Source organism: Lissotriton helveticus, chromosome 11 (assembly GCF_964261635.1).
Source record: "Lissotriton helveticus chromosome 11, aLisHel1.1, whole genome shotgun sequence".
Classification (NCBI taxonomy): Eukaryota; Metazoa; Chordata; class Amphibia; order Caudata; family Salamandridae; genus Lissotriton; species Lissotriton helveticus.
The window spans coordinates 914,408,742-914,424,448 of NC_136072.1; the positions used below are offsets into that span (position 1 = coordinate 914,408,742).

The 15,707-nt window shown below is 44.7% G+C and overlaps 1 protein-coding gene across 4 annotated transcripts in view; it reads left to right on the forward strand.

Annotated features, from left to right (window-relative positions):
• Window positions 1-15,707, forward strand: part of GAS2L1 (growth arrest specific 2 like 1) — a 244,743-nt gene that overhangs the window by 143,704 nt on the left and 85,332 nt on the right. For all 4 annotated transcript variants that reach the window (XM_078667178.1, XM_078667179.1, XM_078667177.1 and 1 more), the window contains one exon: window positions 6,466-6,573. In XM_078667178.1, the coding sequence (XP_078523304.1) occupies window positions 6,466-6,573 (108 nt within the window). The remainder of the gene's footprint in view (window positions 1-6,465; window positions 6,574-15,707) is intronic.

Consider the following 15,707-nt stretch of genomic DNA (forward strand, 5'->3'; position numbering starts at 1 on the left):
TGATCAGCTCCTCCCATCAAACTTTGTAAAACTGAATAGCAATTGTGTTGGTAGAAAGGAGGTGGATTGGCTCTCATATAAAACCTCAATCAAAATTAGTCCCCCCCCCCCTGTTTTCAGGCTTACCTGTTGGTGATTTTTTTTACATAAAGTGCTTACTTTGAATGTCTTCCTTCTTTATTGTCCACAAGATACAATCGCAGATAATGCTGAAGCCCTCATAAACGATATTGCTAATTTCACGTTAAGTAATGATTGAAATCACCTAACACAATACTGCAATGATTGGTTGAATACTCAACTGGCAGCGCTAGACTGTTTGGTGATATCTCCTTTTTTAAGTTGTCCATTCTGAGTCATGGCCCAACATATACTTCATGACTCCAGTTGGATGCATTCTTTGTATCGTCTCACTTCCCATGCATCCGCCTAGAACACTTAATTTTGTGTTGGTCAAACCATTAAGCTACTCTATAAATACTCAAGGGTTATTACCTCCAAAGCAGCCAAACAAATGTTTACTATCTGCAATTGTAAAAAGTTCCTTTTAATTGCATATGTCAGAATACATTATTTGGTCCTTTCTTTGACCGTAGATTAGATCAAGAGAAAGATGAGGACCTTCTTTTAGCCACCTTGGAAAACACCCTTACTACTTGCCTTGATTCTATAATTCACTAAATCAGTTTAAAACATTTAAGGAGCAAAGAGCTGAAAGGAGGGCTTTCCATACCCTAGGGCTTTCCATACCTTAGAGGCTAAGCAGTTTTATTAGTCGATAATAGCTGAATTTAAGACTACCATTCGTCTAACAAAAAGTAGTTACTTTACTGGTATCATTTTCAATTCTCCGAACCTGCCAAGAGAACTTTTAAATGTCATCCATATGCTGCCTGATCCCATTTCAGCTAAAGTCATGAAACAGCTAGCACAGTACTTGCTCCCTGACTTGACTTTTTTGTTTAATCACCCTTTCAGTCAGAGCCAGGTGCCTAACTCAAGGAAAACTGTGGTAGTAATGCCACTATTGAAAAACCCCACTCTGGATTTTGATGATCCTAACAGTTATTGTTCCCTCGCTGTCTTACCGTTCATGGCCAACAGTTTAGAAAAGTGACTTTTTAACTTCAGGCTTGTACAGGCTGAACATCTACTTTATACTCCTCAAGCTGGTTTCATGGGATGCAGGAGTACAGAATCCGCAATTACTGCAGTCTTGGATGACGTGCATGATGGCTGATCGCAGAGAGACCGGTGTTTTTACTGTGCTCCGTCTCTCCACTGCCTTTGACAACCAGACCTCTCCATTTTATTAGAAAGAGCTGTGGTCCGAGATCTGCATGCTTCCACCATTAAATAGCAGGACTCATTATTGGAAGGGCGAAGACTAATAGTTTCCTATCAGGCAGCCTCGCCGTCCTTCAGTATATTGGGGAGTCCTACCATGTTTGATATTGGGTCCCCTACTCTTAACCTCTATTTCGCTCCTCTAGCTTTGGTATTAACATTATCGAGTGTCCATTTGTATACGTACACCGATGATAATCAGTTGTTATTCAAAATTGATCCAGCAAAAAGTAAACAAGACTCATTGGCAAACTCATTCAGTTTCATCTGACATTAGATGGCGCTGAATTTTCTCACGCTAAATCCTGACAAACTTGAAGATTTGATTATTAAGAAAAAACTCCACAGCAAAATAGAATCCATCCCTGGGGATCAGCTCCCGTTCCTGCACCAGTAGTGAAAAATTGTGAGTTTTGTAAGATGTCAATTGCACCGTAATACCTCAGATTAATAGTGTAACAGGCACCAGTTTCTGGTAACAAATGGTTACACAGAAAAAATCTTACCTTTTATTTCCACTGATTGTGGTATACAGGTAGTAACTACTCTTATTTAATGTCACTTGGACTATGCTAACTTTTGTTACTCAGCCCTGCCTAACAAATCGTTCAGAAAGATGCAGCTGCCCAGACTATTACTAAAAATGCGACAACAGAGCACATTTCTCCAATTCTGAGGTTAACAGTCAAACAATGGATTCTCTTGAAATCCATGGTTTTAGTCCCCAAGATTGTGCACCATGTTTCTCCTTCTAACTTGGCGCAGAAGTTATGTCTGCACCCCTCTATTTTTCATTTTTGTTCTACTAGCAAATATTTGTAATCAGTTTCCAAGAGCAAGACCTCCTTACTTGAAGGCTGTGCTTTCTCTCATGCTGCGACAAAAGAATGGAACAAGTTGCCCCTTGAATTAGGGAATCAACCATTAACTTCAGATTTTAACGCGTTGAAAATGTTCTCTTTCAAGATGGTGAACAATCTTTAATTTTGACATTTTTGGGTTCCTAGCACCAAGAAGTTCTGGTCAATACTGCGCTTTGTAAATAATTTAAATAAAATAAATATTTTTAGTTGGATTTTCGTTGTCATTTACCACTGGTATCCAACAACCGCAATACTATTGCACTCAAATTGGTTAACCAAGTTACCCCCTTGTGATACTGACTTGAAAGACATATTCGAGCCTTGCAGCTTAGTGGGTTGATAACCCCGCAGCTGAGTTCCCAGCAAAAACAGTCCTAGAGACGAGTAACCTCAAAAAACCTCCACCTAAAAATAAACCCAGGGTGTGCACAATATGGGCAGCTCAAGTCCAATACTTTTCTGGGTGCCAAATGCATAGTGACGCCATCTTGCCTTAGTCATGTTTCCCTGGTTGCTAGGTACAGACGGCACAAAGCAGGAAATGGGTGCGGATGGGGGCTCAGTGTGGTGGAGGGAAAACTGGTTTAGCATGGCACTGTAATGTAATGTAAAAAATGATTATGGAGCGCGCTTACACCCAACGGTTTCATTGCGCTGTAGGCAGTAGGGAAGCAGATAGGAGCAGGCGGGAGCGGAGGAAGAAGGAACTAATTGTGTGCCTTACAGAACAAGTGTGTTTTCAGGAGAGACCTGAAACGAGGGTAATAGGTGGTGAGCCTAAACTCTAAAGGGAGTGCATTCCAAAAAGAAGGGGCGAGAAACGAGAATCTGAGCCCTCCGTGTTTCTTGTGTTTAAAAATGGGGGTTTTAAGTAAAGCAAGATGGGAGGATCGGAGGTTATGGGGGGGGGGGCATAATGATAAAGAAGGGAGGAAATGAAGGCTGGACCGAGGCCGGCCAGTGCTTTAAAGATGGTGCAGCCCAGTTTAAAGTTACACCGTTCGATCACAGGAAGCCAATGAAGGGTTTTTAACAGTGGGCGAACATGCTGGTGCCTGGGCTGTTTAAAGATCAATCGTACAGCCTGGTTCTGGACCCGCTGTAATCGAATCAGCTGGTAGGCGGGAATGCCAACATAAAGGGAGTTGGCATAGTCTAGGCTGGAAATTACCAGGGCCAGTAAAGCCAAGGTGAGAGCCTCTGTGGTAAGTAATCGAGATATCTTACGAATTTTACGTAAGTGAAAAAAACTAGAGACCACCGCGTTAATCTGGGGTTTCATCGACAGATCTTTACAGATGACCACCCCAAGGCTTTTAGCAGAGTCAGCAGGGCAGGGGGGGAGACCTAAACGAGTAGGCCAGAAGTTAGGACTCCACGGATTGGAGGTACCCCTGATAAGAACCAATTTGGTCTTATCTGGGTTAAGTTTCAAATAATTTGCCCCCATCCAATCACTGATGTGACAGAGTGGACTGGAAATTGGAAATGGATTGATCCAAGGAGTCGATATTGAGGATCAGTTGAATGTCATCTGCATAATTAAATGCAGTGACATTGCTGCCTCGTAGAGAACGGATAAGGGGGGCAAGGTACAAATTAAAAAGGATAGGGGAAAGAGAGGAGCCCTGCGGGACACCGCATGTTAACCCAACCTTGTCAGCAGAGAACTGAGAGAGAGGGACAGCCTGATGACGGTCACTCACAAACGAGCGAACCCAGTCAAGGGCTAATCCCCGGATGCCGGCCTCCTCGACACGGCCGACCAGAATGTCATGGTCGACCGTGTCGAAGGCAGCCGACAAATCGAGAAGCACCAAAGCCTGGCTGATGTTATAGGCCGTCACTGAGAGAATGACCAACTCAGTTGAATGGGCAGGTCGAAACCCGGCCTGTTGGGAGTCAAGAAACTGCGAGTGTTCAATAAATGAGCTCAGGCAGTGAGTGACATGAGCCTCAAGAACTTTACTGAGGTAAGGGAGTAGGGAAATAGGGCGAAAGTTGTTCATAAGGGAAGGATCAGCATTAGGTTTTTTGAGAATGGGCACCACAACAGCGGTTTTAAAAGAGCTAGGAACTAAGCCCATTTTAAGTGAGTTGTTGAGAAGAGTCAAAGGGGGGATGGGACAGGCAGAGAAGGCCTCACGCAAAACATGGGGGGCAGCAGTCAATGGGGGAGCCAGAGCTCACCCTATTTAGCAGAGTTAGAAACTCGTCCTCCGAAATAGGAGGTATCTGTGTAATTTGCTGTGGGTTGTAAACAACAGGAGTGGTGACAGGAAAGGGTGAATCAGGAGGGACCAAACAAGAAATACTGTTTTTAATTTTAATAACTTTTTCAATAAAAAATGAATTAAGGGAGTCACAAAGTGCTTGGGAGGGAGGAGGTTTGATGGTAACCCTATCTGGATGCGAGAGTTCTTCCACAGTGGAAAAAATATCTTTTGCCTTAAAGGCTGAGTCTATGATTTTCTTAGAGAAATAGGAAGTTTTAGCTTGCAAGATAGCTAGCTTCTAATCCTTAAACAGAGTCGTGAATACCAGCTTCTTGTCTGAAGCATAGACTCATCGCCAGCAGCGCTCAGCCTGTCTAAGTTTAAGTATTTTTACTTTAAGTTCCTCTGAGAACCATCTTTGCGCATCATGAGGGCGTTTTAACCTGACCTGTTTGAAAGGGGCTACAGTATCGCTAGCAGACTCGAGCCAGCGCTGCAGGCCTAATGCTTGGGTGTCCAACGAGTCGCCCTCCGGTGGGGAAGAGGCTCTAAGTAAGGTGACAAAAGAGCCCAAGTCAGCCCTATTCCAGTTCCTAGCAGGAAGATTGCCCTCAAGGGTACGACTAACATGGGTAGTAATGGCGAAAGAGAAGGTAATAATAGAGTGGTCCGACCAGGTAGAGGGAAGAACAAGGGGAGAGGAGATATCCAGGTTAGAGGTCCACACCTGGTCAAGGGTGTGGCCCTTGATGTGAGTTGCTAGATGAATATGTTGAGAGCAGTTCATGCCCAGTAACAAGTCGGAGAAAGTGGATGAACAAACACTCTCTCTATCATCAGAGGGCCAGTAGTTAAAGTCCCCTAAGATCAACATTTTTGAATTATTAATAACCGGCTGATAGCAACTCTTCCCCAGGGCACTTGTAAGCTGCAGCATTGAGGCAGGGAACCGCACACAAATAACACGCAGGTTGTTACAGCTGCAAGGGATATAGACAACCTACTGGGAAAACACCATTGTGTATAGTGCAACTGCAGTGTCCTCAATGGACCCTGGTCATCCTGCAGGCAGTCTATGACCCTTTACATGTTAAACACACATGCTCATGCACTACAGATAACACATACTATAGGGAAGGCAAGGGCTCCAGTTATTATGGCTAGTGGGATTTTACACAGGAGAGACCAAATGGTGCTCTTCCCTCCCTGGGTACACCTGAAGAGGCGCGTCTGCTGTCGCTAGCCACCAATCACCCTTTAGGCTGGCATGGGCGAGCAATAGGCACTTTTGAGAATTCGTCGGAATACATTTTGAGGGCACCCAATAACAAGTATAGCCTAAGCTCGTCTTTTGAACGCAACTCAAAATGATGGATGTACCAACAGACAATTGAGTCATTTGAGGAACAAAACCTAAGGCTGGCCAAAAGGGCAAACAGGGCGAGGTGGCACAGCATTCACAAGCCATGCTAGGACTTCCATTCCTACAACGGATGTCCAGCACCTCTTGGTGAGGCAATGGACAACCAGTGGTAGCTCTTCAGCAGGCAATGTTCATTGCTTGTGGAAGTGGCAAATTGTTTGTTCTGTGTTTCCTCTTGATGAGGTGCCGGACATCTGTTGTTGGAATCTTTTTAGTTGTTACAACGATTAAGAGGCAGTCCAACCGCGATGTGGTAAGCATGAGCACTGATGATGGCATATTGGTAGTCACCAGTAATGTGATCATTGGTTTATTTAGCGACGTGAAACTGCATGTATAGATGAGAATAAAAGGTTGTATGCGCTCTTATACACATAAGGTATTCCCAGTACAGACCTATTTCCTAAGAAGAATCTTGTGAACCTGTGTTTGCACATTGAATGAGTCTCCTTAGCTCTGCTGAATGGGCAGTCATCAGCAATACTCTAATCACATGGAAGCATCAACTGCCCTGTTCAGCATCATCTTGTCTTCTTGTGCTCCCATAAACGAGAGCCGTGAAAGTGTTTCTTAACATTCACCAACACTTACACTGTTTTGCCTCTTCTTCTTGCAGGTGCGTGAGATTCTGGGCCGCTGTTCCTGTCCTTCCCAGTTTCCAATGATCAAGGTCTCGGAGGGGAAGTACAAAGTCGGGGACACCAACACTCTCATTTTCGTCCGGGTAAGAGCTGGGTCTTTCTTCAATATCTTACACCCCCTGCCCCATCCTCTTACTGTGAGAACAGAAATATTCTTATGGAAGGTTCCAGGTAAGAATATGTCAACTCAATGTGTTGGGTCCTGTTAGTGGCTTCATGGTAAGTGGAAGTGAACAGTTATGTTATGTTATGTTATGTTAATTTTATTTATATAGCGCATGGCTACCCCAGCAACGGGGCGTTCCAGCGCTTATGGACATGTCAGAAGGTGCAACAGCGCGGCCAGTGGGAGTGAGTTAAATGGAAGAGAACAACCAGGTTTTGATCTGTTTCCGGAAGAGCATGTGGTTAGTGGTTGCCCGAGCCTTTAGGGGGGATCGAGTTCCATAGCTTCGGGGCCAGGTACCTGAAGGAGTGGCCACCGGCTCTACTCCTCCGGATCTTAGTTGTGCCAGCAAGAGATAGATCCACCGAGTGGAGGGCACGCTTGGGGGCATAAAGGGCACAAAGTTCCTGCAGGATTTGTGGACCGGAGCCATACAGAATTCTATGGGTTATGCATAGAGTTTTAAATTGGATGCGTTGTTTGATTGTCAGCCAATGCAGGCGTCGAAGAATCGGGGAGGTATGCAGGTTTTTGGTAATGCAAACAGAATCCGAGCTGCAGCATTCTGAGCTCTTTGTAGCCTATTTATCACTGTCAGGTTAGAGCCAAGCATAAGAGCATTACAATAGTCTAGATGGGATAAGACTAGAGCCTGGACTATAACCTGGCGAGTGGGAGGCTCAAAGAAGCCAAGAATGGGTTTAAGGGCGCGTAGGCGACCATAGCAGGTGCCTACCACTTTTTTGGCATGTGACTCTAGAGAGAGTGAGTTATCCAACATCACGCCCAGGTTTTTAACTACCTCCTTAGGAATGGGTGGGGGTCCTAATGTGGGGGGCCACAAGTGATTGTCCCATCTCCGAGTTTCATTGCCTATTACAAGTACCTCAGTTTTGGAGGAATTTAACTGAAGACAGTTCTGGGACAGCCAGTTTGATATGGCCAGGATGTCTTCTTGGAATTTGGTTTGGTCCATCTCGGTGTTTTTGGAGAAAGTGAAAATAAGATGTGTATCGTCCGCGTACGATATTAACTTATTCTCGCGATCTCGAGCCAGCATAGCCAGGGGGCGGATGTACACATTAAACAATGTGGGACTGAGCGCAGAGCCCTGCGGGACCCCACACTCCAAAGAGTGCCTGCTGGACGCATACGGAGGAGCATGTACCTGGGAGGAACGGTCAGATAGAAAAGACACGAACCAGTCCAAGGCACTCTCTCTGACTCCGATCTCTCACAGTCGCTCAAGCAAGATCCTGTGGGAGACCGTGTCAAAGGCCGCGCTCAAGTCCAGCAGAACCAGGAACGAAGTCTCGCCCTGGTCCTGCACCTCCCTTAGGTGTTCCGTAACGGCCAGTAAGGCAGATTCCGTGCTATGTTTGGCACGGAAACCATTTTGGGACTCGTCCAAAATTCCGTTAGATTCCAGGTAGGTGGTCAGAATGGAATTCACATGGGCTTCCGCCACCTTAGCAAGGTATGGTAGTAGGGAGATAGGTCTATAGCTATCCGGCTATAGCTACTGGTGAGGGATAGTGTCTGAAATGTCCTGAGTAAGCTAGTGCCTTCTGCAAAATGAATTGCCTACAGCTGCTTGCACATATAATAGCCTTCAAACGCTGGTGCCAGAGTACGGCATTGCTTGTGAAATTAGGCCTACGAGTCTACCACCTTCCCTCAGTTACAGAGATGAATAACTGACTGACCACAAAATAACTCTTCTTTCAACGGGCTTTTTGAATCAGCTGAAGATTGAGAACCTGCTTGTGAAGTCATTCTGTAGGACATACGTGAGATCACCTTCAGGAGACTGTGAACGTTTTGGGGTACATTTATAAGGCCCACCATTTTGCTCAAGCCTTAAGGATTCAGTTGGAGTTTAAATTTGGACTTTAGTTGGAATCCATTTTCCCTAAAATGTATGGTTCGATCTATAGATAACAAAAGGCAGCTCTCCTCATTCTGACTGTACAGTGAAGAACTTGTCCAGTGTTACCCAGGGGTGCTGTGCTTGAACTGGAGAGTGGCATAGAGGGGGTAAAGGCATTGGTTTGATTTTCTCCAGGTGGTTGTGTCCTCAGCAGATCCTTGCGAGGCACATTTTCAACTCTCGGTGTTAGGCTGCATTTGAGTTAATTATATTCTGCATTTTATGGTCTAGTAAAAACGCATCTACCAATGTTGGGAGGATTAGAATTCTTCGCAAAAACGCTGAAAGGTTTTAAACTGGTGCACAGTAAAACAGCAGCATTAGAGGAAAAATCAATAGGTGAGTGATATGCGCACAAATTTCTGAACTACTAAAAGTGGAGGGCTGCTTAAACCTTTCAGGGGAAGAGATCCTGACGGTGGGTGCAGCTCTTGATAAGGCGGCCATCTTTCCTCCTAGCGTGGCATAGTGAAACGAAGGCACAGTAAGCAAACGCTGCAGAGAAGATTAAAAAGAGTAATAATCGTTCACAAAGGTTGTCACAATTTGGGAGAGTAGGCAAACAATCCTCACAGTCTCAAATCTGAGGTGAAAACCTTTATGTCTTGAAATCTGCTGTACTGGAGGTTGGAAGCACACCAGAACCGTAGGGTGTAAGGATAAGTATGTGGCTAAAACAGAAAGGAACTAAAATCCTTCTGTAGTGAGAAGCCCTTTGAATAATAAGTGCCTGGAAGCAGGATTGCTGAAGCTAGATCCCCTAAAGCTTGTATGAGTGACTTCTATTGAGGCAAGGCATCTCGAAGCGAGACATCCTGAGATGAAGACCCTTGACCAGAGGTCTTTTGAGGTTAGACACCTTTGGGCAACGTTCCCTTGAGGCAAGGCTTTTTGATGCAAGAACAGTCACAGTGGGCTTCGTTAAGACGAGATCCTTGGAAGGGGTGCCCCTTGAGGAGATTCCCTTCATGAGAAAGAAGGCACTGTTGGGGCAAGTTGATGCCCTCCTCTGAATGTTCGAGCTGTGACTCCAGCCTTCTTTTTTGGATGGTTGTATATCCTGAGATTCTTCTGTGTTCTTGCATTACCTATTGCTGTGTTTGGGGAGCACCAAGGCTGCAATCAACGTGTTCCCCCAGGGTGCATGTGCCCGCATTATTTTATTTAGTCACATCTAGCAAACCCATCAGAGTTACTGCCACCCTAGGTAAATGCTGGAAGCACCAGGGCTTTAAGTGGGCCGGATCTTGCCGGTGCTCAGCACCGGCAGTTTTAAAAAGCAGGTGCTGAAACTGGCCCCTAGAGGGCTCTCCATTTTTGTTCTCATCCTCAGGATGAACAAAATAAATATGAACTCTGCAGCATTACCACCCTACACTGCCTTTAATTAAACTTCAAAGAGGCTCGTTATGGTTCTTTCACAGTCCCACCATTTCAGAACTGAAGTATTTTCCATATGCTATACCACGAAGACTTGGTTGTTGTTTATTCATGTTATAATAGTACTGTCTTGTAAGTGTAATGTTACTTGTATTATATATCTGGATGTAATGACAGAAGTAGCAAAATACCAGTCGAACAGCACACTAAGCTAAGCGTAGATTTTCAATTTAGGTACTTTTAAGCCACACCCTTAATTACATCGGCCACGCCCCTTTGAGAGACCCCCCCCCCCCGTTTTCATCCCACTTATAGCCCTGAAATACTGTCTCTTAGAACTCTGCGACCAAAGCAACAAAAGGCATTCCTATTGCGCCCTTAAGGTCAGTAAAAAAATGTGTGCCAGGAACAGCATAAAGAATGTAAGTTTTCGACTAGCGGGCACCGAGGTTCAAAGTCTCCATCCGTCCCGAGCTATATCCGTGCCAGGGGTCAGGTGGTCATTTATTATGGATGGTGCCTGGCAGCTTCGGTCACAGTGCGGGGAAACTGAGACGCCCCATAGGAAGCGCGCATCACTTCTGAAAGGCCCTGAGAGACAACGCGGCGCCGGGCCCGCTGCCCTGCGCAGGTGCTGCCAGCCGAGCCAGGGGCACGCCCTGCCCGCGGCATGCCGGGCTGAGCCCTCACCTGTTCGGCCACAGCGCCTTCCGTGCTGCGGGGCTCGCGGCGCTGCCTCAGCTCGCAGAATTCCAAAGCAAAAACGTAAACACACTCGGGAAATACGGCTGTTCCCGCCGGAAACACAAGCGATGGGGGAGCGACTCGGGAAAGAGTAAGGATGCGGTGGTGGCACCCTCACATCTACTGTGCGGGAACCACCTGGCACGCCAACTCAGTGAAGGTTATTTGAAGTTTTCCACAAATTATTTTTTGTGTGTGTATATTGTGTACCCTCACAAAGTTTATATATACACACACACACACACACACATATCTATGTACACACGTGTGTGTGTGTGTGTGTATGTATATATACGTGTGTTTCTGGGTGGATACTTGTATATGTATATATATATATATGTATATGCATATATGTGTGTGTATATATATATATATATATATATATATATATATATATATATATATGTATGTATATATATATATATATATATATATATATATATATATATATAATATATATCTATCTGTGTGTCTTTCTGGATGGATATTTGTGTCTATGTGTGTGTAACAGATCCTAACAAAGTTTTATGTTAAGATGCCACTGCTCAAAAAAGTTCACGTGCATGATTAGAGCCGGGCTTTGGGCCTAAGGCGCTCTGGGCCTAACACCACGCCAGGGGTAAAACAGAAATTCACTTCTCCTAAGAGCATAAGCAATGCCCCCCAACCCCCTCCGTCCTCCTCCAAAGCCCCCTCTTCCTGTGTTTGACAAACAGCTCTTTATGATACTCAAAAGGCAGCTGCCGTCAGCTGATGGTTATAATGATCTGTTCGCATTTCTCACATTGTACCTACGGTCATCCTGCTTCCTCCAGCAGGCAAGAGCTTTCTTTTTTTTTGCAAACACGGGGATGAAGTGCTTTGGTGTGCAGGACCGCCCCCTGTGAAACATTAACCAAGCCAGCAGATCTGATGGGGTTCGAATGAAGTTGTGTTCATCCAAGTATTGTGAGGTGGTGTATCTGAAGCGGGTACATTCTCGTGTTTGAAGAGCGACAGAGGATGACACAGCTTAACCGTGAGGTCTGAACTCACGCCGCGATGTATAGTGCACTGAAAGGAATTCTAAGTTACCTGCTGATCTCAGTAGGGCTGCTAACTTTTAGAGGTATAGTTATAGCACTGCTTAACAAGGCTGGCATACCTAGAAATGACAGAACCATTGCTTCTCAGCATCACTCCTGCACAATAAGCGGGCACCACCTGCACCTTGTAGCTGGGCTGCTGTATGTGTAGTGGAACAGTGTGGCCCCAGAGGGCCATCATCCTTTGAATGAGATGGGCCTGCATGGTGCTGTGGGATTGCTGTAAATGTCACATGGCACAAATTGCTCTTCCCCTTCGGGCTGTTGTGCTGCATTTGTGGCAAGATGGGACCCTGTCAGGAGTGCTCCGACCCAGGGGACTCCACAGACCCCTCAGTAAAGCGTCTCTTACGTCCACCCGGAAGCGGTGAAGGTGTCACCTGAGGAAACGCTTGGACTCTGATTCCTCCTTTTGCACTGCTGACTGGGTGAGAGCTACACTGATATTGTGTACAGGAGGCAGCGTCAATTCACTTTTATCATATACAGAACATGTACAGAAGAGGGAGTAGTGGTGCATGAAGTACTCTAGGAAAGACAACAGGGGTGCAAGCTTCTCTCGCACACACAGAACTGGAAGAACACAAGCATCTCTAGTGCAAGCTGGTCGGATGCACACACAGCAGGTACAGCATAGGCTGTGGACGCCAAAACTTTACCCAGGGACAGGCAGTTCTTAATTTGGGCTGGTGTTTGCTGGTGCTCAGCACCGGTACGTATTTATCTCCACTGACACTTATTTCTGACAGGCCACCGCACGGTAGTGAAGTCTATATATCTTCGAGATAAGCATATTAATTGAGCATTTTAAAATTCAGCATTAATTAAAAAAAAACAATACTGCTTCCAGGCCATTTTTACAGCCTTGGTGACATGAAATAATTCAATTATCACACAGGAGTGTGATGGTTTGACGGTAACAGTGGTACGGGCACTTGGAAGCACTGGTATGGTGTGCAAGCTGCAATGGCCTCTTGTGAAATACCTTGGTGCCTGGTACTTATGTTTTTGACGAATTAAGTACCATAGGCAGGGCTGGACTAGTGCAGGCAGAGAACATCTTTTAAAATGGGACTACTTTGTGCATCTTAAAGCATAATTTTAAAATAAATTGTCTAAAATATCATTGGCTTTTACAGGTATTTCCGCAGGTGCACTCCTGAAGTATCCCAGTACTTAATATGATGTGTAAAATACATCGGAGGTTAGGTATTTATAGCAAGTACATCACTGCTAGTTAGAGTAAACAAACCTCCAGACGAGTTCTAAACTCCTATATTATATGAGATGCTTCACATTCCGGCGGCGAGCGGCATCTCTGAGAAGGATCTGCCACCTGTTCTGACATGAGTGTCTCAGGAATTTTCATTAACAGATCTGAGGATGATCCCAGGCACCAGACTGGCCAACTGTGGGTAGTTTTTTTGCTAGTAAATAAAGGACCACACAGCCAGAACTCCTGAAATACTACTTTGAGTATTTTTAAGTGTGCTCACCTTCCACCTGGTTGCCAAATGCCAATGCCCTATCCGGAGTATAGATCAAATATGATTTTGCCGTCTTATGTTTAGTAAAAGTCTTGCCGCATTGGTCTGTAATCTTGGAAACTGATGTAGCTTTGTTTTTCGAAAGTTTAAAACGGGTATAGACTTAGTTTGCAAAATCAGTGTGTGTCAGCACCAAAGCGACATTGGCAGACAGGGAAAGAGACTACTTAAAGACCACAAATCAAACTAGCCTGATTTAACCCAGCCGAAACTCAGAGCTTCCGCCAACAATCTTTATCAAAACCTACTCCAAGGTTCCTGACTTGGTGGATTATGGTTGGTACTTGGCCCTGTTTATATACACAGGCGACCAAATATTTGCCTTGTCTTTACTTCCAAGAGCTTTTAAGTGGTCTTTTCAGTGCTAAATGAGAACTGTGCTGCATCCATTCAGTTTCTCACTGTCTGCAATTGTTCAGAACAACTTGGTATACTTGCGTGGAAGCTGGTAAATTGACAAGATGTTGGACGTCATCTGCATTCTATAAGATGTTATTGATTCTGTGGTCTTGCTTTCCTTAGGGAGCTATAGGCATCACTTCTTGAGCCATATGCTGATGTTCTGGTGTGCTGCTTCGCTCAATTGTAGAAAGGCTTGTTAACGGAGATAGCTAAGCCTGTCACAAGTTCCTTCATATTCATTTTCTCACCCATACACTGGTAGCCACATCATTTGACCACATTTTAATTGGGCTTGTGTCCAAGTTCCAGAATTGAATCTCTTTTTATATTATAATAGCCAATTCATGAATGACAGCCGAAGCTAGTATATCAGCATCATTTAACACATTCAGGCACTACATTCTACTGAGTTAACTTAAGGAAATAGCAAGGCAACGAGCGGTGGGTCCACATTCACATAAGATGTTATAGCTCCATGGAGCTCTCTGCCTGATATCATCTGACTTTTCTTGTTTATCTATAATATGGATGTGGACAATACTCAATCTTAAGCGTGGACGCAGATCATAAATAACCCAGTGGTTCCTTCACTGTCATCTTGCTTACAGTAGGTGGAATCCTGGATGAGCTTGACTTAGTTGAAAGTCGAACCCCCCAAAAGTGAAGATTGTTGCCTCTGGCCTCCTTCACTGGGGTGAAAGCTTGCTATCAAGAACTGCCCTTCCCATGCAAACAAAGCCGAAGATCTGTGTTTTACTATTGATGACTTATCTCTGGTGCTCCAAGCCAATTCAGCATGAGTTCATGCACTTCCAGTCCCAGAAATTTCGATTTGCATCTTGAGATTACTGCTATTTTCCAATAGAATAGACTTAACACTATTGTTGCTGTCTGCATTGAAAGCAGCAATAGTTCAGTTCAGTTAGCTTTATTCGATTTTGTTTAAAAACCATAAAAGCGTCAACAATACATAGATAAACACCATAGGGTTACATAAAACATCATAACATTTCATTACAAAAATAGTAAAACAGAATTAAATAGGTATATCGAATCAGCTAATCAATATACATAAATATACATAAATTACATTTTCAATAATCAACTTTAGAACAAGGGCATTAAACAAGCTGCAGTGACATCCTGTCTTGTCTGTAAATTCCTCTTAGTGATGGGTTTTTTAGTATACAATTTTTAAGACAAAAGTTGAAAACCATTAAGGACTAAGAGATTAAATGGCTATTGGTGTAACTAGATATACCGGGGGCTCGGGTAAAAATCGTGCAAATCCCAAGTTTGAATGGAGCCATGTCTCTCCTTGGGGGGGCGAAATCGTAAGTAAGGGACAATATTACTGTTCTTGAATTCGACTAGCACCAGGTCCCCAGCGATGTCCTTGGGCAGCGAGCCCAACCACCCCACCCTCCTGATACCCAAAATGCCACCATCCAGCCCGGGCGGCAGAGGTCTATTTTTCCGCAACCAGGCAATGGCCTTGTCTAGCAGGTCCTGCCGTGACTCGTGTGTTCCCTTGGTGATGGCAGGAACCCCAGAGAGGATAGACACGTATGGGGTGGCCTGTGGAGGCAAGTGGATACATGGCATTCTTGCCAGGGCTGGACGAACCACCATATGAGTTAGTGACGGGGGTTTTGAAGTTACTTTGTGCTCTATGGAAGTTGGTATACAGGGGGGCCGTAGTTGATGTTCGCCATTTTTACAGGTATTAAACTTGTACTTTTCAGGGACAGTGTCAGTGGGAGGGTTGGTGCAGGCGGATACATCCAATTTGTTATTCGGAAGAGGATACTTTTTTATTGCTTCCTCGATGCTGTTCAGCCTATCCCCCAACTCATTTATTTTTAGGACCAAAGGTGAAATAGCAGTTAACAAGAGTTGCTCAATTTGAGACAGTAAAGTCATTTGGGGAGGCAAGACAGGGTCATCTTGCTTGGCCGCGGCC